This window comes from Cimex lectularius, unplaced genomic scaffold (assembly GCF_000648675.2).
Source record: "Cimex lectularius strain Harlan isolate CLEC.00 unplaced genomic scaffold, Clec_2.1 scaffold66, whole genome shotgun sequence".
Lineage (NCBI taxonomy): Eukaryota > Metazoa > Arthropoda > Insecta > Hemiptera > Cimicidae > Cimex > Cimex lectularius.
Genome location: NW_019392701.1, coordinates 1,363,266 through 1,388,094, shown reverse-complemented (window position 1 = coordinate 1,388,094; position 24,829 = coordinate 1,363,266). Strand labels below are relative to the sequence as shown.

Genomic DNA, 24,829 nt, shown 5'->3' with positions numbered 1-24,829 from the left:
TCAAACCTAGAATGAGATATATCCTATGTTGAGAACAAATTCTCAAATTCCCAAATGTGTCAGCAGTAATTGGTAACGTAAATTCTAATGAAAACGTATAAATTATCAGATAAAGGGAAGAACTTAGCAGCTAAATTAAGTCATAGATTTTATGGCCCTTGTAAGGTTGAAGGTGACATATTTACTGCAAAACGTCAAAAATTGTGATGACGAGAAAAGAGCGAAAAGAGCTCATGTTTTCCAGTGCAAACCTTCACCTATTCCCCAGAGTTGACACCGAGGGTTATAACTAGCTTGCATTGGTTTCGTATTGGTGACGGTATTGTAAATAATTTTAATAGTAAAAAAAACACGTTATACATGTTGTGTCGGTCGGTGTCGGAAAAACTAGCTTGTATTGCTTTCATATTAGTGTCGGTTGATTGTTGATTGGTACTAACATTAAGGCCTCTATTAAAGCAAAATGTTATGTCAAAAAATTAATTAATTCATTTAACAAAATTTAATTCAATAAATTAAAAAATAAACTTCCGGGGACATACATCATTTTTAAAAATCTTTGGCACCACAAATGAAAAATTTTTATTAAGACCAAACTAAATTCTTATTTTTTTCTTCTCCTTTAAAAGCATCTGAGAGATAGACGTAATACAGCCACCTGAGGACCCCAAGCTCAGCGATCCGGACAACCCTGCCTGGAACCTGGACCTTGAAATTCGAGACAATTATCGAGCGCAGCTACTGGGACGTTCGTAGAATCTGTGGAGTCTTTTCATCATATCGTTTCACTATTGTCTCGACCAAGTTTCGAGCAATAGACGGCAGAAGATCTATGCCAGACTGTCAGCAGAGAAGCAGACGCCCGTTGGACAGAGACTCTTCCAGGCACGAGCTCTTGATTCTCCCAGTGGAAGGCGAAGGACCGCTTGCCGTCTATCCACAGCCACCAATTCAAAACATTGTTAGATTTGTTTTGCAAATGAAGATTACGACCAAAATGCCATCTGGACACAACCTTAAAACTGTAGAGGTACTACCAAATGTAGCACCAACAATTCATCAAGCATGCCTACAACGATGGGTTGATGTTTAGCAGAAAGACAGTACGTACAAAAAGGTCATTTGCCCCCAACGCAAGGCAGAATACCTTATTTATTTCCCGAAAGAGGACAGTTTAGTTGTCATACTTGATAGAGTAGACGCCCAATCCGGTTGGGGCTGGCGACGACCGAAGGAGATTCTCCCCTTTTCCTATGGTGAATCCTGGAACAACGATAGCCGGCGGAATCCTGGACGCTTACACTCAGGATGGATCACAACCAATCCCTAACACCAACCCAGATGGTCAATCCCTCTGACGACCCTGGTTGTCCCAGCCATATAAAACTATCGTGAACGTACATATATGTAAATCCTGTCCGAAACACCCCTTGCCGGTGTGTTCCAACTTCAGGGGTGGGTAGTGTGATGCTACACCCTTACACGTCAGCTTGACCAAGCGCCCGTCCTCCAATGTACTAGGGGATATTGGGAAGGAAAAGGCCAGTGCCGCCCAGTAATGTTCCCGGAAGCGGTGAAGGCAATTCGCGAAGCTAATTCTATTTACAAAATATTAAAAGCAAACAGGTAAAGATAAGAAGAGCTCTGAATCTACAGTGTCAAAGAGATTTTTGTGTTTTTGTTATTAATCTAAACTTTAATTTTAATTTCGTTTATTTCACATAGTAAAAGGACCCAATTTAATTTTCATTTTAGTTACTTTTCAATAAAACTTGTTTTGATATTTTATATTTAAGTTATTTTATAATAAATACACTTTTATTTATAACTTTGGTATGGTATTTTAAGAAAGAAGTAACGATATTGCTGGTAAGCAATAACTTGCTTCGACCAATACGATGATCGAAATGGTAATCGTCACAAGTGTACACAGTACATTTTTCTTATGCAGTCTTGTCGTCCACTTTTTGCATCATACTTGGATAAGCTCAAGGTGTTCTTGGATGTTGAACGTAGTTTGGATAGGATTCGAAATAAAGCACAAAATTGCGGTTCGTCAGGTGGTGATTATGGTATTAAGGTGAATAGGTAGGTCATCAGTATAAATGATATAAAGGATCGGATCACGAATGCTCCCTTGTGGGATTCCGGTTTGTGTCTGTCTGTCCTGCAAAAAAAAAAAAAAACTAAGCGAAATCCCACAAAAACGTACGTTGGACGTTTCCAATCATCCTGGTCTCCATATCGTTGCTGGTTTAATGTGTCAGTGGTTGGTCTGTGCGTTATTCCCCGTCATGCTCATCTATAACTTTTAATCCAAACATCACGAAATGTTAAAACACGTCTAGCTGACCAAAATAGTGAGACTATGAATGCTGTCTACACCCACTGGTCACACTTCTCTTGCACTTACTGTCGCTCTGATACTTCTGTCTTTGTCTTAAGAGAAGGAATCTTCTTTTTGTTTATTTTCTGATTTCATCGACTGTTCAGTTTTAACCAATTTGTTGAATCGCACCATTCTCGATATCTACAGCAAGTTTGGGTTTTCCATCAANAAAACATATATTAGCAAATTTGTTAGAGGTGTGCGCAGATATCGGCTAAACGCAAAACCAGTAAATAACAAAAATAAGTAAATATAGTGTACAATACTGTCATAAAAATTGCTCTAACGACCCGGGGAAAGTGGAAAACTACGATGTCTCCATTGAGAAATCGGATGGATGGCATGTACCTCGATTCCAGTATAAAGAGTAAAATTATGAAGGGCCGAGAAAATTATTAACTCTCAGCCGATCCGTGAGATATGTCTACGATCAAACTGTTGACACCAAATATTTGAACAAACCCAATCATAGATGTTATTTGACTTATGCCGTCGCTTAGATACCCTATAACAGGACATAAATTCGTGATTTGAAGATTTTGCAATATTCGCTTGCTAATCTACACATTTCACACTATCAGATGGTTTTCACCCTATTAAAAAGACATAAAAGCCATTTTTAAAAAAATACTACATTCATTAAATATTTTATGACTAGATTTTATTGTTTTATAGAGACATTCCTTTACAGGCAATAAGTATTTAATTTTTAAATCATGATCACAATCAATTTTTTTAAATATCTAGAAAAAAATTAGTTTTATTTAAATGTTTTTAAATGTTTATCAATCCCAGGCCCTGAAGATGATGTCAATAAAGATCGAAACAAAGAAAATGTTTTTCTAACCTACACCAGACCTCATCCCAGGATCTTTAAATAATAAAAAAAAATTAGTTTTGATACAAAATTATTTTTAATTACAAACATAGGAGATATAACTTATTAGGAAGGTAAAGAGTTCATTCTTCGCTGAGAAAAGGACAGTCTTGGACTATTTTTAAAGCAAGCCTTGTACAAAATAAAAGTAAGAATATACAAAAAACCCTAATTTAAAACATTTTCAAGAAAACTATTAGTACAGAATTGCTTGCCGTCTATCATAACGCTTCACTATGTTGCGCTCGGAGCATACATATGCAGATGTGTCGATTATGCGTCCGACATTCTTAGCTCGATCTACGTTTTATTCTCATCCACATCCTCTGCCTTGAAGAAGTTGCAAAACTGTATTCTAGATTTGAAATTTACAAAAAAAATGAAGCCTGAGGGAGAACTGAAACGCAAGTTCATGTTTTAAAATTAGACGTTGTCATTTTTTGTTAAGAATATTAGCTACTAGCTTGACATTGCAATGAGCAATTATTTAGAACCTTGGATAAATAGAGAGAGAAAACAGTAAACCATTTAGAAAATAAATGGGGGAAAGGGAGGGTATGTGTGTATATTAAAAATAAATAAATAGGTGTAGAGAGAGGGTGAGAGAGAGACAGAGAAAGGGGTAAGACAAAGAGAGAAGACGTGAATGAGAGAGAAGAAGAAAAAGAGAGAGAGAGCGATAATGGAACAGTAAGAAAAAGAGAGAGAGAGAGGGAGAGAATAAGAGAATGAGTATGAGAAATAGTAAGAGAAAAAGAAGGGACGTGAATGAGAGATAGAGTAAGTTAAAGAGAGAGGATAGAGATAGAAAGAGAGAGGAAAGGGAGCGAATGTGAGAGAGAGAGAGAGTAAGAAAAAGTAAGAGAGTAAGAGAATAAGAGAGTGAAATATGGCTACAGAGAAAGTAAAAGAAAGAGAACATGAGAAAGATAATGAAAGAGAGAAGATGAAAGAAAGAGAAAAAGAAAGAAAAGGCGACAGAAAGGAAAAGAGTGAAAGAGAGAGAGAGAGAGAAAGAGAGTGAGAGAGAGAGAAGAGAGAGAGAGTAAGAGAAATAAAGTGAAAGGGGTGGGAGGGAGAGAGTGTTAATGTGAGGGGGTGTTAATTCTAGAATCTAAAAGGGGGTCTAGAATATAAAAATTATGTTTAATTGTGACTTTTTTCTCACTATAACGATTTTTTTATCAGTTGCTTAGAAAAATTAAGTGCATTTTTGACGATTTCTGACATCATTACATTTTAATCCATACACGTCGTTATCTAAAACTGTTGATGTAAATAGTTTTCCTTTTAATTCATACACTTGAACGTTGTAATTTGTCACTTGACAACTTGGCGATAACAACATTTCATCAGTAAACTTATTTAATTAAGGTTTGGTACTTGGTCAGGTGTGTACAAAGTAAACTTATTACGCCTCCAGAGGATCCGAGGTGTGCCCGGGGTGAATTCTGCGCGTGCTCTCTGAGTGCTCAATAGAATTTGATTTCGAAATCCGAACGTGCCTCCCGGGTTCAATGCAATTATCTGTCTGAAGAACTATGCGATGATTCCAACGGAATTTGTCAACTTTTTGCAAAGCCCGAACATGCGAGAAAATGGGGTTTGCTTTGATTTAAACGAATCAATAACATGAACAAATCTGTTCTTGAAATTGTTATAAATATAAGTACAATTGACGGTTTCATTTGCCTGAAATGAGCTGTGTTCCTCATCCGAACAACACAAACACTCTTTCTTGTCTCACGGACATAGTAATAACGTGTTATGTAAATTCATAAGAATAAACACATATGCCAAGTTTTATTGGATGTTTTGAATGCCCCGTTGATTATCCAGTGCTTGAGATTTCTTTCTCAAATCATTTTTCCACTTCCAACTTAAACACCTAGTTGAAATTCTGATATCATACCACATACCATTATACACCACAACGATCAGACCTCTGATTACATTGGGAGTTCTTCTACATTGGCCAAAACATTGCGTAATGAGGTCATAGCAAAGAATGCATACCTGCCCCACTACAACATTGGAAATAGTTCTCGACCTTCCAGCCTAACATATTTATGTATATAAGTTGGCTTTTGAGAGTGCGAATAGACCTCTGAGGTACAGGAAATAGAACCTTATCTAAGGGGAAGCCATCACAAATCTAGAGAAAAAATATTATGACTATAATTGCCTAACAAAATGAGAGGAAAACTTCAACTGATCCTTCCAAATGGTCATAAATAATAGAGACCTTTTGAAGAAAAGTAGCCCCAAGTTTCAGGAAGGGGGCCCTAATATGGTATACAGATGGATCAAAGATGGGACGGAGGTAGGCGTAAAAGTAAAATGTCGAATCATAACCAACATCTTTTGGACTGGTTTCAACTATGTTGCATGACCGGGTCGATCCAATCAAATTCAGTGCACAGGAGTTCATAAAGAAGAATATGAAAGGTGCACAGATTTACCTATTCTCAGACTGTCAGCTTTCTCTCTCTTACTCAGTCACTTACTCACACACTCACAAAATCTCTCTCTCTCTCTCTCTCTCTCTCTCTCTCTCTCTCTCTCTCTCTCTCTCTCTCTCTCTCTCTCTCTCTCTCTCTCGATTAGGCAATTTTTACACCGAGATAGGGGCGAGAAGAGGAAAAACCGCACTTTCTATGGTCTATTCTTAATTTATTATACATATTCTTACATGGATTGCATAATTGACCTACTTATATGGGTCAGAATGGAGTAAAGTTTGGAGTTTTCAACCCTCTCCCTGAAAATAAAAATGATGTTTCAGTATTTGCTTCTTTGACTACATTTAGGAAATTAGACACAGTTTATTTGCATAATCTCCGGTACTGAAATTATTAACACAAAACAGGTAAATTTATTTGGTGGTCTTTATTTCGTCCTAAAATGGAGGACAATTTTCGGCTGGACAAAAGCCGACTTACTTTATCGCTCGGCTAGATTCAGACCAAATTTCTTCAGATTACTTGAAGAAAATCTAATATTTTCTCTTTACGGCGCTACGTGACTATTACTGTCTTCGTCTTCCACTTTCTTAATAAGGATTCAAATCTTAAACCTGTACCATCCCCAATATTAAGAAAGGGGACACAATTTTTTTAAAGTCTCTCGATTGAACATCTTGAAGAGGACGTTCTGGTTATGCTTTTTAACATAACAGCCATTTTTTTTACATTTAGCCAACGTGAGTTGTATATTCTTACGGGTTATGTTTTATGCGTCGAACTGTTGGAGATTGATTACGCTTGCCCGAGTTGCTTGCCAACACTATCAATCAATCAATCAGGCTTTTTTTTTAACGTTGAAAGCAAACTCCCTACCAAAACTATCCCAGCGCTTTTCAATTTCTATAAATATTTTACATTATCATTGTTTACATTTACATTGTCATTTTGTCATTCAATAAATTGATGGAGTAAGTTTAAAGCGAACAAAAAATGTGAGATCAATAACGTCAATTCTTACAATATGTATTCGAGCCATTAAACATCCACCACATTAATATTTTTTAAATGTATTTTCGAAGACATGCAGCTAAAGAGGCCCCATCAATACACTTTATCCACCCAGAAGGCGTTGTATATTATATAAGATTAATGACGAATACCATAACAGAAAAATGATCGCACAGGAAAGAAAAGCGCCATACTAACACTAACACGTTGATGATAGGTCATACCTACGCACGGGAAAGATACCACGTCAGTGCCCATTTGAGCATATTGTACAGTTGATAAAACTACACTGAGAGACAAAAAGTATATTTTTAATATTTTTCTCTTACACAATCCTCCATTGATTATCTTACTATAATATTTGTCGTTTTAAAGGACTTGAGGTAAAGAACACAGATAAAATCTTCCACTTGCGTATACAGTTGGATTTTGAAAATAAATCTTTAAATATTAAACCACTTCTTTGTTGGTTTATCTGTAAAACCTCTTTATAACATTCCGGTGGTTTGATTTTCTTTAAGTTGTAACATTCTTAAGTTTCAAATATGTTTGAGTGATGGTTTTATGTGATGCAGATTCGGCTGGAAACATAGCATTGTTGGAAGATGGAAGAAGTCCGCATACGCTTCGCCAGGGTGTTTAACATTACCAGAATAATTATCTGAAGAGTCTTCCATCGCTAACAAAATACTGGAGGTTACTCAAGAAGGAATGGTTTAGGTCGCTATCGTGTCAAATCTCAGAGAGATGATGGTTTTATTGTTAATGTACTCCGTAATTGACATTCTACTGCTGTTAAGAACAAGCAACGACTTCAACAAGTTAGAAATGTTAATGTCAGTTTACGCACTAAGGCGAAGACTGTCAGAAGCGGGATTACGTGCGAGAAGGCATTCCACTGGTGGACTTCTGTCAACGCACAGAACAGCTCGGTTAAGTTTCGCGAAAAATCTCATCAGTTGGACTACAGTCTTGTTTTCGAATGAGTCAAGGTTTTGTTTGAGGTCTTTTGACGGCAGAGAGAGGGTTTGGAAAAAAAAAACAGGAGAGCGATATACCTCCGCGACATTTTCACTCAGGAGAAGCTCTGGAGATGGTGGTTTTATGGTTTTTGCAGGCATTTCTATGGAAGGTCGCGCAAACCAGATCTTCATCGAGGTGTCTAACAGCTGCGCGATACATTGAAGATATGTTATCTGAAGAAGTCGTTCCTTATTTGCCATTAATTGGCGACGGTCTTATTTTTATGCGTGACAAGGCACCACAGCTAGAATCTTGGTGGCTACTTCGTAGTTCGTACAGGCTTCTTTCAATGTTTGGACTCGCCACCATTTAGTCTTGACTTTTTAGTCTCGACCTATCGAACACTTTGGGACGAGTTGTCTCCCAGTGATAGAGCCAAAGATACCCTTCGATTAAGCGAAACACATCTAGCAACTCTGCATGCTGAACATGTTTGCGGGCTTTGGCTGAATTGAATATTTTCTTCATAGTTTCCTTAGCCACATTTTTGACAAAATTGCTTTATTCGTTTAATGTTTCATTTACCTATAACTTATTTTTTTTTAAATATCCAGTAAACAACAAAAACAAAAGTTATAACGATTGCAAGTATTTACTTAAAAAAACGAAGGTGGTCACTTTTTCAGTGTTCCACTGGATTTCGGCCTTCAGACATTAAATTATTAATTAAATGCTTCAATAGACCTTTCTGTTTTTCATTTCTTTTCGCATTAAATTGTAAAATTATTCATGAGGCATTATCACGCGTTTTAGCAATCCCACCCAGTCTTTACGTTTAGCTTCTAAGAGGAATCACTTTCATTTTTCAGCTTGATGGGAAGAATATGTTTCTGTCACTAATGATTGTGAAAGGGAAACGAATTTCTCTCGCGTCCAGTCAGCCTCCCTTTCGCATAATAATAAGCCCTCAAATAATCCAACCGTGAATTACGGCTTATTCTGGAAAAGATTGATGCTCCGTAATCGGATGTCAGTTGGTGCCTTCCAGTTAGTTTTACGACCGCTTACAATTGAATTTCGAGGGAGTGGTACTACCAATTAGCCGGGGGTTATGGTTCGAAGATTATTTTATCCTTCTCTCTGTCAATGTGACAAAAAGCATAACTATCGTAGCAACTTTTACATTTAGGAGGTAGAAACTCAGCTGAACAGACAATCGCACAAACCCAGTGAACGACCGTCCAAAACAGCGATAGGCAAACCAGGATTATCGTAAAGGTCGCCCGGTAAATCTAACTTAAAAAAAGCTTTAAAAAATTTAAAAAAGTCAGAGAGAGGGTAGCAAAGGGAACAAAGGAAGCTCATAAAGCTTAATAGGAAGTGTTCTACGATGTACCTATCGAGAGACACTCGCCGTATGACAAGCATGCATGGCTTCCCATGCAGAAATTATGGTATATTAGACTTTAGAGACGGAAAAACTGGCTGAATTACGGTGTATTTTCCTTCATAACAACACATTTTCGTTGGATAACGGCAAAAATTGCTACTCTTGGATTTAGACGTTCTCGCCCACTAAATTCGCCGCAAATTCAGCATACTTATACATTAAATGTGAAAACATTAAAAAAAAAGTTTTTTATATGTGAAAGAAGTGGAAAAATTATCGACATGTTTTTGAAGGATGGTATAATAAAATTACAAAGAAACCTGGTTAGGGATGTAACTGATTTAGATAAGCTCAATTCTGCTCACGCAATTCCAGCTATCCAGCTTCGGGGTCCAAAGGCCTTCAACAGCTAGGACATTTAAGCCGTAACGCAATCAGCCATACTAACTCCATATACATTTAAATTCTCATTCACTCTTAAATACATTCTTTCCTATTTACATACCTTTCACTCGGGTAGTGGAGTACTTGATATTCCTCCATCACCCTTTTCACCTTTACATAACTAACCTAATTGAGGGTCGAAGAGGTAGTCAATATTTCTCTAGTGGCCCTCTCACACTACACATTCACTCTTAACACTCACTAGGGGACCCAAACCAATACATATATCAGTATCTATATATAATAAAACAATCTTGTTTCCTCTAAACATCGGAAAAGGGGACCCAAAGGCTCGCAGCCCTGCTCACGTACAATTCTCTTATCGGGCGATATTCCTACGCACTCTCTATCTGGAGCCGAGTAATGACACCCTTCAATTAGGTGAGACACATCGAGCGACTTTTTTTCTCTACGAGCCCGACGCACATACGGGCTCTGGCCCAAAAGTAAGTTTAAAGCGATATCGACCACTTTTTTATTCACGAATAAATTATGGTCTTCATGAAAGAAAAAATCATGCCTATCTACCCAGCTTTTGACCTATTTTATGTCGTCATCAGAACAAAACAATCTTAAAGATGTCTACAAATTAATTTAGTTTTTTATAGAATGTTTCAAATTTCTTTGAAGATGGGCTGTAACACAACGTTGCCAAGGACTGTACCCCTAGTAATTGTCCAAAAGTAAGTGTCCGCGTGTTAACCTCGCATTGCTTATCCATAATCGGGTAAGGTTTACCGTTCTTCTACGATTCAGGTCCTCCAAGGGTCCCCTTTCGACAGTGCTCTTGATCCGTGAGAGCCTCTTTGCCGAGCCGGCCCTCCGACGCTGCCACCTTCTTTTAATTATATATATATATGTGTGTGTGTGTGTGTGTGTGTGAGTGTGTGTGTGTGTGTGTGTATGTGTGTGTGTGTGTGTGAGAGAGAGAGAGAGAGAGCGAGAGAGAAAAGAGTGATAAGAGTGTGGGAGGGTAAAAAAAAAAAACGAAAGACTGGCGAAATGTGCACATAACTACACAAATCTGATAATACATTTTGAGCGTTTTATATCGATATAAACGTTCGAACCATAAAAAGCCGAGAATGTGCTGATGTTTTTACAAAATATTTATTGCTTTAAATACAGTATTTCGTATAAACACGATTCACGTTAAAATTCCAATTTGAAGTTACAACAAATTCACAAAATAAATTTAAAAGTAATCATTTTAATTTGAAAGGTTGAATTTCAACGTAAATGATATTAAAAGTATAGATTTAAATTTAATTAATTAATTTATTTAAATTTAAGATTAAATTTAAGATTTAAATCTATTTTAATTGTGTTATATGATTATACCAAAAAACAGGCTAAAGTAAAAAAAAAGGCTAAGCCACACAAATAATTTTTCTGTTTTATACAATTAAAACCTTTTTTCGGTACAATTTTAGCATACATGGACAGAAATGAAACTATAATTTATAGATAAAAGAGAGTCACCAGATTCTTAAAATGATCAAAATTCGTTTGTCGATTTTGACAGATGACAAAAATTCATCGTGAAATGCCGAAGGACCTTTACAAGGAAATGTCGAAAGACCGACTAGGGATATGACTGGATATGTTTCGGCGGTACATGTACTAAGTAATAATCTAAAATAAGAGGTAAATTTGGCTTCGATGGTACATAATTTATGAGTTAAGCTTAGTAGAGAGGAGCGATCTACCACCCGTCCAGTTTGCATTACAACTGTTCTACCTACTATAATATATATAAAGTAAAGTAAGTAATTCCTATCATTCCGGAGGGCTGAACTTCGAACTACCCGCTGGGGTGCCTCGGGGTCGTCAAACCGCTAAATACATTTTGGTACTATAATGAACTAGAAAGCCAAGAATGCCGGGATTCGAACCCGGAATCGCTAGCATGACAAGTAACCACTCGGCCACCAGGGTCTCCTAGTAGATGTTCATATTTGTTAACTTTGCAAGTCATTAGGAATAACTTCAAAGTCCTGATATATTCTACGAAATTTTAACGTAGGTTTTTCTTTCCTTCAAATTTGTCTTATCCCTGATGTTTGTAAAATATAAAATAAATATATTATAACATTTTGACAGAAATCAATCGTTATTTTTACATTCAAAAAAAAAATTATTTTAAATAAATTCTGTATTGTTTTATTTTTTCCATCAACATTCATGACATCCGGCTTTCCGCGAAATATTTCAAAGTTCACCAACTTTTAATTATCGAGTATAACTTTTTGTATGTCGCTTTTGTCCTGGGTTTTTCATTACAAAAGACTTTATTTATATTTATTTAAGTAGTGATTCTCACAATTGAATTTTAGATTGCTAATGAGATTAACATGGAATTTCCTTAGTCTTTGAATATTTAAAAATAAATTTATAAAGTTTTACTTAATACCTAAGTAATACCTAATACCTTTTTATGCGCAATTTTTTAAATGACATTACACTCTACAGTAAAATGTGTACAAGTTTCATATAAAGATTATTTGTCCATTGTGTCAATGCTTGGAAACAAATTATTTTATCAATTTTCACTACAAAAGCATGTTTTCATATTATAATTAACGAGAAAATAACCGCAACGACAAAAATCAGCTGTTCCTAAGTTCATGCAAAGTTGCCATTGTCTTTTTCAAGAATGTCATGAGGAAACAAAACTAAAAACAGTCATAAATGAGATTAAATCTAAATATTTCACTTATAAACATCACTTATGAACAAAGACTTGATGAAAAGACATATCAAATAATTTATCAAACTTCAACTAGTTCTACACAACCGTTAGATCATAGTTGAGCTTCTATTTCCTTAGACAGTAAACGAAGTGTAAAGTTGCACACTTTCAAGTTTGTACCAGAAATATTAATGTACACTCAGAGGCAAAAAATGTGGCCGCTATTAATATTTTTAATTACCTCTTAGACGACTTAGACAATCCTCCATTGATTTCCTAACATCATTATTTGATCCGTTTTACAGGACGAGGGAGAGATAAAACATAAAAATGTGATTCATTATCACAAAAAGTTGTTCCTAATATGCCACTAATTGGCGATGGTTTTGCATGTCGATTCAAGGTCCCTCCACAGCTGGATCGTTGGTGACTACTTTGAACAGGCTTCAATTCAATGTTTGGAGTGGCCAGCATGTAGTCCCGACTATCCTACCCCCTAAGTCTCCTATCGAACGCCGAAAACCTTGGGACGAGTAGTCAAAGAGGGTAAAAATTCGCCCAGTTATGCCGGAGAATTTGCAGAAATTAAGAATTACGCTGTTGGAGGAGTATGAAAATATTTCAGAGCACTACATAGAAAACCTCATAAAATCGATGCCACGTCGAATGCACGCATTGATCTACGCAAGAGGAGGAAATACTTCTGTTCTGAATTGATATTTTTTCTTTGTTTAAATAAACTTTTTGGTAAAATTGTTTTACTCAGTTTAATTTTTATTTATTTATTTTATTTAGTCCTATCTTACACTTTTCTTCAAAACCAGCAAACAACAACAAATAAAAATTGTGCACTTTTTGCCTCTCATTGTATTATAAGTTTAATATACAGTGTATTTTTTATCGAGCGCCAGCAGGTTTAACTTATTTTTTGAACAGATATAAAAAAGAGATCAACGGTAAACCCATTACATTTTTGCGCAGATTCCAAAACCGTTTTCCATTTTTTTCTATGTCAAGTATGGCACGTCGACGTCGGTTTTTTTCTCCAAATGGGAACTCCAAATTTTAAATGTTTTTTGTAACTAGATTTTTTCTGAGGAAAATGAGTTCCACAGTAAATGACACCAAATGAATCCGGATTTGGAGGTGGCTTATAAGCCTTATTAAGCAGCTGTATCCTAAAGTGGGATGGGAAAATATCCTGTTTTGGGGTAGGTTTTTTAAGTGTGTGCAAGTCCCCAAACCCATGAGGGTGGCTTCCTGGAATGGAATATCAGCCTCGTAAGTAAATAAGAAAATATTGTTATTAATAGAATAAAATAAATTATTAAATTAATCTCGCAAGGATTATGCGGCTTAGGACAGATTTGTATTGATTTTTTTATTGTTTTTGCGCAGTTGTCCTTTGTATTAGCTATTAAAACGAGCAATACTTTGTTCCTCCTACCTCTTCATTAACTCCTTGATTTAAGATTTAAAGTAAATTATGCAAATTTTGATTAGAACTATTTTAACTAAGGCACTTTACTTCGTTCAATTCAAGTTATGGTAAGAATTAGAAGTCAATTTGATAACATTTTTAACGTTTTTCTTTGTTATTTACATGGTCCATTGATCCGGGAAATGACTTATATCGTCATTGTTATAGTTGTGAAATCCCGAAAGTTTGTAAATTAAATTACAAATTTGTAACTTGCCCTCCCCCCCCCCAAAAAAAGGCCAAACCAGAGTGCTTTCTTCGTCCAAATCGATCTGTAGTTGTGGAGTCCTGCATCGTCGCCTCACTTAACTGACAGCTCAATCATATTTTGTCTCAAGAGTGGTTTTGGGAAGTTGGTCTGGTATTGAACAAGAACTGCGCTATAGCATGCGCGCAACGCCTTTCAAAGCTAATTGGCGAATAGCGTGAACTATGATTTTTCATTTGTAAAATATCGGCGTCCTTATCAAAACATATTTTAACGGAGTTTTCGGGTCAAAGCCTTTAGCCCTTTTAATCGAGTTAGCAATGGGATTGGGCAACATCAACATCTCTTAAAACGATTTCATTTGTAAATAAACTGAATTTTTTCGGTTTTAAAAGCTACCCCATTTTTAATTAAACTCAAAATATATTAGTAACTTTCACCATCAGTTTTATAAAGTACAGGAGGATTGATGATACGTTTTTGACGTGTGAAAAAAATTGGGTTCTGCAGGATTAATGTAGTTATCCTTACCAACAGATACTGACCAATAAGTTGATCTTTCTGGATTAGTACTGATCATACACTGTAAGCTTCCCACTAACAACAAAATACGCAACATAGTAACAGACCTTAACTTCTTTCACAAAAATGTGCACACGCTAGGTACACAAAGCCAACAGTATTATATACAATGAACCTCCTTGAATCGGAACATTTTCGTTGCCGTACTCAAGCACAATTCTCAAATCGGGTGGCATTCCTATGCGCTCTCCATATGGAGCCAAAGAATGGCACCCTTCAATTATGTGGGACATATCGAGCGACTTTTCTCTGCACGCCGGACACATACCCGGGCGTTGGGTAAAAAATAAGTCAACCAACCATGGCCTATTCTTAACCGGTGATGATGCTCATTCTTTTTTTTTAAAGTCAAGTCCTCTGAAGACCACCTGTCGAATTGCTCTTGATACGGGAGTGCTTCTCTGCCAATCAGGCCCATTGATGGGCAAGTTTGTTATTGCATTTTAGCGTCAAAAGACCGGATTCTGGTGGTTTTCAATATACTGCCATCCCGGCATTAGCAGCCTTGTCCGCCTTTTCTTTACCTCCAGACTATGATGTGTTTACTTATCCTTATACAGAATCTTTTTTTCTTTTTATAACATGCGCCAGCAGATTTTCCTTACTTTTTCAACAGATACAAAAAAATGACCAACGATAACCCCCCTTATATTGTTTCACAGATTCCAAAACCGTGGTCAATTTGTTTTCGATGCCACTTTTTTTATTTCAAATGAGAACCACAAATTTTTAAATATTTTTCTGGAACTAGATATTTTTATGAGAACAATGAATAGGAATAAGTTTGGAACACCCCCAAAATCTATCGGTCTAGGATTTTTTGAAAATATTAAGATATTAAGAACTGTCCTTGAAATATTTATTAAAAAGTTTCCATTATCTTTTTTAACCCACGAGGTTGGTAGGTACACATAATAATAATAATAATAATGAAAAAACTTTAAATAATCTATTTCCCATTTTAAAAAAATTGCAAAATTGCTTACTTGAATGTAAGTAATTCTCAGGGCAGAAAAATGTAACTAACGATTATTTAAACCAGTAACTTGATCATTTTATTTAGTTTTGTGAACCTTTCATCAAATAAATTGTTCAAATTAAAGGTCCTGGTGCCGAATACATACTTACATTAATGCTTACATTCAAGTAATCAATTTTACTCATTTTTATAATGAGAAGTGGTTGTATTTAAAGTTTTTTTTATTATTGGTGACGGTAGAGCATCACCTTCCTTCGAAGCAGTCTTTATGAAGGCCGTCATCCTCGTCCACTCGATGCGAAAAAACATGATTCCGACGATGTTCTCCGCCGTGATCTGCCCTGTTACTACATCCAGTTCATGGCATTCTGGTACCCATCGTTCGCATTCAAAAAATGTATGGGGTATACCGAAGGGGGTCGCCGAAAATACACGAAGGTCTTGCATCTTCCCCATCCTGCTGAGGTACGAGGTATTAGCAGAAATACCCGTGTCCCGTCAGGAATTAGGTGCCAAAGTAGTCGACTTCTCCGTGTCTCCGATCATACTATACAGTAAGGTCCCGAACCAGTCGAGCTGTTCATCTCCCGTGCGTGTCGGAGAGCTACCTTTACTTCCACATCCTGTTTGGCCATGTTTCTTGCACATCCGCGCCGAATATAATCGTGTGGTCCTTGATCCATTTTCTAACCAGAGCCATTGTCATTCCCACGACCACCAGCGGCTGCTGGCTCGGAAACAAGGATCTTGCTACAAGGCGTCCTCCGTTGGACAGCAGCCGTTTGTTTTCGGTATTTCTCTTTTTTTAACGCTTCGGCCCATACACGCATTCGTAGACCATGATTGAATGGGCGACCGACATTAGTAGGTGACCCCAATATTGGTCATCAATCTACCAAGAGCCAGTGTGACTTTGGAGTGATAACAAGATCAGAGTCTCCGGAAAGAAGGAAATTGTAGCTAATTAACAGTTTACTCGAGAAGTTGAAAAACTAAGACCCTAGAAATCATGATAACACGTCGGTTCAGAAGATTACACAGGGGATGTTTCGAATCTCGTTCGACCAATATAAATATTCTATTCCTTGTCTCGATTAGTTCGCAATTTTTTTCGTTACCTGTCCTGCTGAATGTTTGATTTTGAAGGTCATCTAAAGTGCTCTTGCTTCAAAAGTGGCAACACGAGGTCAAGGACAAGTCCGGTGGGTTAGAGTTCATATCGGTTCAACCGCCCTACATCTATAAAATATTTTTATAAAGAGAAAATCCTCAGAACGAAGTTTTACCAGACTTATTGTATCATTTTAACCGCCAAATTCATAAAATAACATTCTGAACCTTCGGCCAATATTAAAAAGAGAACAGTTATCGTTGAACTCGGCCTGGTACAATATTTAACAAACACTACCTCCTCCTTCTTCGTCATGATTAATTTATTGCCTTTTGGGATGTATTTCACCTCGATGTTGGCTCATGTCGAAACATAATCATGCAAGTTTTAGATCGTTTGATGCTTCATTAGTAGGCCGCCCAACGAACGGCAGTCGGATGAAAAGCCATTCTACTAAATCATTCGATAAGGGAAGTTTCGTAATAATTTCGCGTACCCACCCGACGGGAATTTATAACATCAAAGTATCTCGGCCTAACGTTTCTCAAAGCTACAAGTTCAACATATTTTATATATAATCCAAATTGTTTCCTCGCCTTGACCCCTTTTGATAATTGTTTCTCATACTCGGTCAATTCAACAATTCACACGCCTTTCTGATCATACAAATTTACTAATTCAAGTTAAAATTATGATAACTAAATTCAAATACCCACAAGCCTTGCTGATAGTACTGGAAAACCTACAACGAGTTGCTTGTTCTTTCACTAAAGCTAATAGCAAGTCAGGTGACAGATCACATTGTTATACTAGTCAGAGAAAAATTAGCCTTAACATTAAAAGAGTTCACCCAAAGAATACTAAACATTGTAGAATAGTTTGTGCTCACAACGGGGACTTGACTCACTAATCTCATGGGATTTCCTGCTAACCTTGCTTAAGTCAGCATTACACTCAAGTAACTTTCAGCAAGAAAGAGTTTAATTAAAACTAGATATGAACAATTTTATGTTTGGCAAATGTAACAATCGATACAAGATGCAATTGTGAGGTGAAGAGCCATGGTGGAGATGGAACATTCCTGGATGAAGATTTTAGATTGGCGCCAAAAAAATCAGTATTGCCAATACAATAGAATAAACACTAAAGGAAAATCACCTTCTCTGAACTCACGGGATTAACTACTTTTTAGAAAATTTGCTAAATCTCGTGTCGCCCTTAGGCAACTTTGGGAGATGCTAGTAAGATTATGCTAAAACAACCCTCACCAATACTGGCAAACTCACGGCTACAATTATAGAGGGCTAAGCCCAAAGGAGTAAATATGTACAAGCCACTGGCATCTAAGATAATATCTACGAAGTATGGGCCTATTCAATGATGACTCCCATTTATAAATTATGAGCTATGAGGAGGCAGAAACAGCTACCCGTGGCATCTTCGAATGCGAAGCAATCGCCCACTAGATAAATAACCTGGGATAAAAAGAAAACTCAGGGAAAGGAATTATAGTAACGACAGTCTATGACCTAGTACTTCTTAAAAGAAGATTCGAATTCTCAGACTGAACTAAGGAAATAGGAAAGTACAATAAACCGGATGGGTGCAGTGCTTGGGGAACAAAACCCTCACTTTGTGGTATACACCATTATCATCATCATCAATTAAAATTTGAATGAATTTTTGTTTGTTACATGTATACATAAAATTATGAATTTATACATGCAAGGAGCCCGACATTCTGAATAAATCTTTCACATATATGAATAAAAGCTGAAGAAAAATGTTATCAGGATATGAATATTTAATACCCACAACAACCACCAGAAAAAAACAAAATCAACTAATGCAAACAACAAAATAGACAAGAACATGTTTTGTAAAAAGGTTAAATAAATAATAAAATTGTTATAAGTGGGTGTTCAATAGATGTTTCACTCATTCATCATGAATGACCTAATTCGCATAGCTTGTGGCATAAAGTGGTATGTGCCACACAAACGTTTACGTTAAGATCCATTCAGTAAGTTGTTGGATTGGCGTTGCTCCATAGGAAAGTTTCATAAATTGGCAATTAAATAATACATGTCAAAGGTCCTCCTTTTCGGCTAAATGGCGTAGGGGAGCAAAAGGAATTGAAATCTGGTATATTTGCTTGGAAATAACAAACTTTAGGCAATATTTACTACGAGTGCCAGCCTGGAAAAAGACTTTACTTGCCTCAAAAGGAACCATTTTCAATACGTAAAGACAAGCGGAATGAGGATTTGAATTGGTGAATAATAACTAATATCTTTTTAATTAATTAATCTTTAAGTAAGCTATTGGTTGAGATAAAAAAGTCAATGTCACGAGGGGGATTCGAACCCACGACTGAAATAACTAATATAATTAGCTTTTCTTAATTTAATGCTGTCATTTTCTTTTAAGGAGTTCTCGTCTGTGAGATAAACTTTGCTATGGGTCAGTTCATTTACATCTTGTCGTTACCAGAAGTCAAGGCACCCTATTTCTGAAAACGGGTTAATTATCTGCGTAACCCAACTGAATTGGGCTCTGATTGATGTTGAGGAATCGAATTCCAGGAGACCATTGTAACCAATACTTTTTTTTTCTTTTTTTATATGTAAGAACAAAAATCAAAATACCTACATAAACAACAGACAGAATAAACGGTTTTTATAAGATGAATACGGCTACACTCAAGGCTATTGTCAAATTTCCCCGAGGTGCGTAAAATATGGGGGGCACATTTATGGAGCCAATGCCCCAAACTTGCGATGCGCCACCCAAATGCTCACTCTGTCATGGTGATCACCCTGCAAATCATCGTGGCTAGGATCACCTCAAAGGGCTCCAAAGTCAAATGAGAGAGCGAGATAATAGGACAAGATACAATAACTTTCCCATCTCCTCCAAGGGTTACCCTAATTAGAGGGCCATTTGATTGGAAATGATTTGGGCTTTTCCATAAACAAAAACTTGACTCACTAACACCACTAAAACACCTAACGACCTAGATAACGCTGTACAATGTTTTACTGAAACTATGCAACATTCTCTCCTAGAGTCGACAAAAATACGAACTAGATCTTAAATATAACAAGTACGTCACACCACTATAATCCAGTATCATTATAGAGAAACGACGCGCAAGAGCCAAGTGGGGACGCACTTGTTATCCATTTGACAAACGCATATACAGTCGAGTACCTCACTTACTAAGAAATGAACTACAGACCCCGAGAAAAAAATATTTCAAGGCTACACACTTTCCCTGACGGCAGAGGACAAACCTCTTGGGACTGTCATCGTGGAGGGTAAGTGCTGTTAGTAACAAATTGAAACGAAACCTCCATAGGATCGTTAGGTTTTGCCACAGATGGAAATTCAGGTTAAACACAACAAAAATTGAGGCAATTCTATGCACAAAACGGCATCCTATACAAAGGGAATTTATAAGAATCGGTGACTCAAATGTTCCTTGGGGCAATAGTGTTCAATACCTTGGTTTACTCGTTAGCAAACTAGCAAACTTAACTTTGGTACCAACACTCGTAAAATGGTTGATAAAGGGAAGTGTGCTATCAAGACTCTGTTCACATTAATGTGTAGAGGATCAGGGATGAGCCTCCAAAATAAACTAATTATATATAAAACCATAGTTAGACCCATGCTGTTATACGCCTGTCAAGTATGGAGCTACACAAGTAACACCAATATAAAGTGACTACATTCAATTCAAAATAAATTTTTAAGGTTAATAACATCCTCTAAAAGAAGTGCTCGTATAAGCTGTATGCATGAAATTTTAAACAACTCATTCATTAAGGATGATATCAAAAGGTTAACTCCTTTTATGAACGTAGCGCTGAGAGTACAAATACGACAGTAAAAAATGTAGGAAACTTTAACCTCAACAAAAATTGGAAACACAGAAGGATCATACACATTTTAGTATGACTGCTTTATATATTTATTCACTGTGTTATTATTTCATAAATTATTTATTTATTAAATTATTTAATTGATTTATTTATTTACCAAAGAAATGAGTAATTATTTGATTAGATATTGAACAAGTCTACTCGATGATTTTAACTTATAATAATTAGTAATTATTTATTAACTTGCTGTTTTATTAATTTATTTATGAAATTAGTTATTATTAAAGTAAATGTGTAGTTAAACTTTTCTATTGTACATGTCTAGTCAATGATTTATAATTTATAATATATGTAATTATTAATAATTTGCTTTTTATTAATGTAAATGGTTATCTCTTGAAGAAAATGTGCAATTATTTAACTTAGATATTATACAATTCTAGTCAAACAAATGCACTGTGTTCTAAGCCTATTGTATTTATAATTTATTTAATCTTACTGCAAGTGGATTTTGTAATAATTTTTCACCACTGTTCTTTATTTCTTTAGGGCAAATTAGCAAAAATTGTAAATATACTTATGTCTTCTGCCCCAAGGATGTATAATGTCCTAGACATTTCCCCTTTTATTCACTTTTTTACAAAATGTATGTAACTTATATGTAACTTATATATTAAATAAATTCCAAATTCCAATTCTTTGTACTGCAACCGTTCCTTCTCGCCTTCGCGGAGAGGATGGTTCTTGGGCCTCGTCCAACGAAGAAAAAGTCGACTTATTCGCGTCCTATCTATCGAGCGTTTTCACTCCTCACCCTGACCTGAATGATCCCGACTTCAATAGAACCATTGAACAAGACGTAACATCTCTTCTACCGCTCTCCCTTTCACCAAAACCATTCACACCCAATTAAGTATCCTTTATCATAAGCCATCTACCCTTAAAAAAGCTCCTCGTTTCGATCTGATCACCGCAAAAATCCTTCAATATCTAACTAAAAAAGTTATAAATTTCCTTACCTATCATAAACAATTCTGCCCTTAGAACGACATACTTGCCATCCCAATGAAAATTTTACCTCACTCGAATGATGTCAAAGCCTAAAAAACCACATAATCTATCCTATCACCAATTAGTCTGTTGCCATAATGGGCAAAATCCTAGAAAAAACTCCTGCTTAAACACTTTCTCCCCGTCCATCATTCTTATAAAAAAAATCATTCCTAAAATCCCACCTGTCTGATAGATGCTTTCAAGCCATCAATGGCCACTTTCTATCAACCGGGTATCGCATAAATGCATGGTACAACAAGGAAGTATCTTAGGACCTATCCTCTACACCGTATACACCGCATTCCTACTCTTCCGGAAACCATCCTTACTCCTACGCGGATGATACCAACATCCTTTGCTCCCATAAAAACCCTGTCATTTCAGCCTACAAAGCCATGTCACATCCCTTGAGCAGTGATTCAAGCAGTGGAAGATAACAATAAACATTAAAAAATGTGAACATGTCACTTTCACTCTTCGGAGAATAACCACTGCTCCCATCTATTACAATAGTATCCCTTCCCACAAGCTTATGTAGTCCGCTACCTTGGGCTACACATTAACAACCGACTTACATGGAACTCTTACACGCGACTCGAAAGACAAGAGATAAACAGACAATTCAGACTTCTAAAAATATTGCTGAATAAACGGTCAAAACTGACTTTACAAGACAAACCACTCATTCATATAACTTTTTTTAGCCCCATTTGGGCATACGACATCGAACTTTGGGGTTCAAAAAACGTTCCAACCTCCACCGTTTCCAATCCCTAGAATCAAAAATACTTCGAACCACCGTCAATGCTCCTTTGTCTCCAACCTTACCATTCAGTGTTGATACTAAACCTCAGATATCCAACACAAGCCCCTCTGACTCCTGTATCCATTGCATCCCTAGATTTTCCATCCCCAAGCAAGCAAAATTTCGAAATAAATTACCAAAAAAAGTACCAAAAAAGAATGGGCAATAATGAGAAAATGCTCCGCTGAGAACGGTACCATCTGCTGGTACACTGACGGATCTAGGACGAAGGAAGTTACGGCAGGAGTGTTCAGTCCTTGAACTAAATACGTAGAACGCATGAAAATACGCCGCTATCTTCCAGGCTGACATTCATGCAATTGAGAGATGTATCCAGTTCAACTGGAACGAAGGGTACAAAAACAAGAATATAGCTATCATATCAGATAGCCAAGCAGCCATTAAAATATTAAGTTCAAACATCATTATCTTAAAGGTAGTACTGAACTGCAAAACGTAGTCACCCAACGCTGAGTCCCAGGAAATGTGGGAATACAGGACAACGAGAGAGCGGATGCCTTGCATAGAAAGGAGCTGTTATACTGCTGATAGATCCGGAGCCCTTCTCTAGCATAGTGATTCACATTATCAATGAGTATCTTAGACAAAAATACAAATTGAAAATTAGAAACATTCGCTCGTTGGGAATAAGCAATCCAAGAATCTTATAGCGAATTTTGGAAGAAAAGAAATCACAGAATGCATCACAAAAAGAGGGAAAACTTCGAATCATGGCACTGCAGACTGAATAGGCATCTGAAGAAGATTCTTAATTATCAGATTATAACAAGATCATAACACAACACGGCAGGTGCAGATTCTGCAAAGAAGCAGAGGAGACACCAACACACCTACTAACAAACTGTGGCGCCACATTTGCCCGCGGTGGAAGTGTTTTGGGATATGCAACGTAAGAAATTCAACCACTGATATCGGGCCTACTAATCAGTTCCTTGATGAACTAGAACTCACCGGCGTGGTATAAACACAGAATACAATAGCTCTCCATTTATTTCCGATGAAACTTCAAAATGCCAGGTTGAAGGCTGATTGACCATATTTCAATTCTAATGGGGAAAATTATTTTAAAATAAGAATTTTGGGATGGAACTTAGAGAAAATAACGGGTTGTGAATCTATTCGAACTCACTTTTGGCCTAACAGCTGTGCATGCTTTTTCCCAAAAATCTGGAACTTCGGTGCCAAACTAAATAGGTCAGAACCTATCTTTAATCACGTTTTTTTTTCTATCGCATTCTCCCTCTATATATTTTTTTAATTGTTAGCTCTGTCGATCAGATCAGGTGTTTATCTATTTTGGTGTTATGCTGGCGTACACCGACTGAGTTGATAAAAACCAACCGTTTTACATCCGTATCGATTTTCTTACAACCGGACGGTTTTCGTAAATAAGATATGTGCCATTTATCAACAAGGTTGGGACAACCTGTGGTTTTTGTGAGCCCCCCCCCCGCCATATGCTGGACGTTTTCGAAAATATGTGTCAAACCCCTGACTTTCTACGTACGAAGAGAAGGAAATTTTTCAATATTCGAAAAGGAAAGCAGAACATCGCGAATGTCGATAGTAATGAAGAGCGCGTTATTGAATGATCCAGAGCGGGAATCGTGTGCGATTTGAAACGAGTCAACAGTATATTTATTTCGTTACAACCACACATTTTTATATCCACTGCTTATTTTTATTATTTATTGTTTTAATTTATAAAATTAAATTATACGACTTTTTTTATTTTAATCAGAGAGAATATGAACTAAACTTGCTTTTAAAAAAAGTTAAATTAATTATGATATTATTAAATATAAATCATTTCGAATGTAACTGCTGAAAATAGTTAAAAATTTGCCTGTCGTCGTTTTGTTTAGACACCATGTGTAAAAAAAGTTTTGTACTTTGCGCAATTCAAAACTGTCGACATTCGGATGGCTTGTCATAAAAGGGATTCACATCAACTCTGATGAGGTTGTCATCATTTTTCACGATCATACTTTACAGCATAGCCCCATCGTTTGTTTACGTTCTCTGAATCTACAAGACGATTGGGGATGTCAAAGTGAGATAATGCTAATCCAAAAGCAAACTAATTCATAGCTAAGGATGTCAATGTAGAAAAATTGGGGGGAAAGGAAAAGTGTATTTTATAGTGTTTTTTTTTTTTGTATGTATGTGTTATTTTGAAACATCGTGATCTGGCGTGTCTGCTCACCGGTCCGAAGTTGTCGAAGCCGGTCCTAGCGGCCACCAGACTCGCCGTGTCCCGGCCGCCGTCCCCATGGAGCTTGACGAAGAAAGAGTTGGTGAATACTTCAGCAGATGCCGTAGATACAAGGGCGATGAGGATGTAGGCGCCCTCGACCATGGTTGTTACTCTACTGAACAAAAGTGAAGTCAACTCAACGATGACGTCATATAGATGATCGATTTTCAAACGGCGCAAGACAACCCCTCCCGCATTCAACCCGCCGCACCATCAGT

The 24,829-nt window shown here is 36.7% G+C and overlaps 1 protein-coding gene across 1 annotated transcript in view; it reads right to left on the bottom strand.

Annotated features, from left to right (window-relative positions):
* Window positions 1–24,812, bottom strand: part of LOC112126655 (neuroendocrine convertase 2-like) — a 121,746-nt gene extending 96,934 nt beyond the window's left edge. Inside the window, exon 1 of the mRNA XM_024226128.1 lies at window positions 24,561–24,812. Coding sequence (XP_024081896.1) covers window positions 24,561–24,713 — 153 coding nt within the window. The 5' untranslated portion in view covers window positions 24,714–24,812. The remainder of the gene's footprint in view (window positions 1–24,560) is intronic.
* Between the last annotated feature and the right edge of the window lie 17 nt (window positions 24,813–24,829).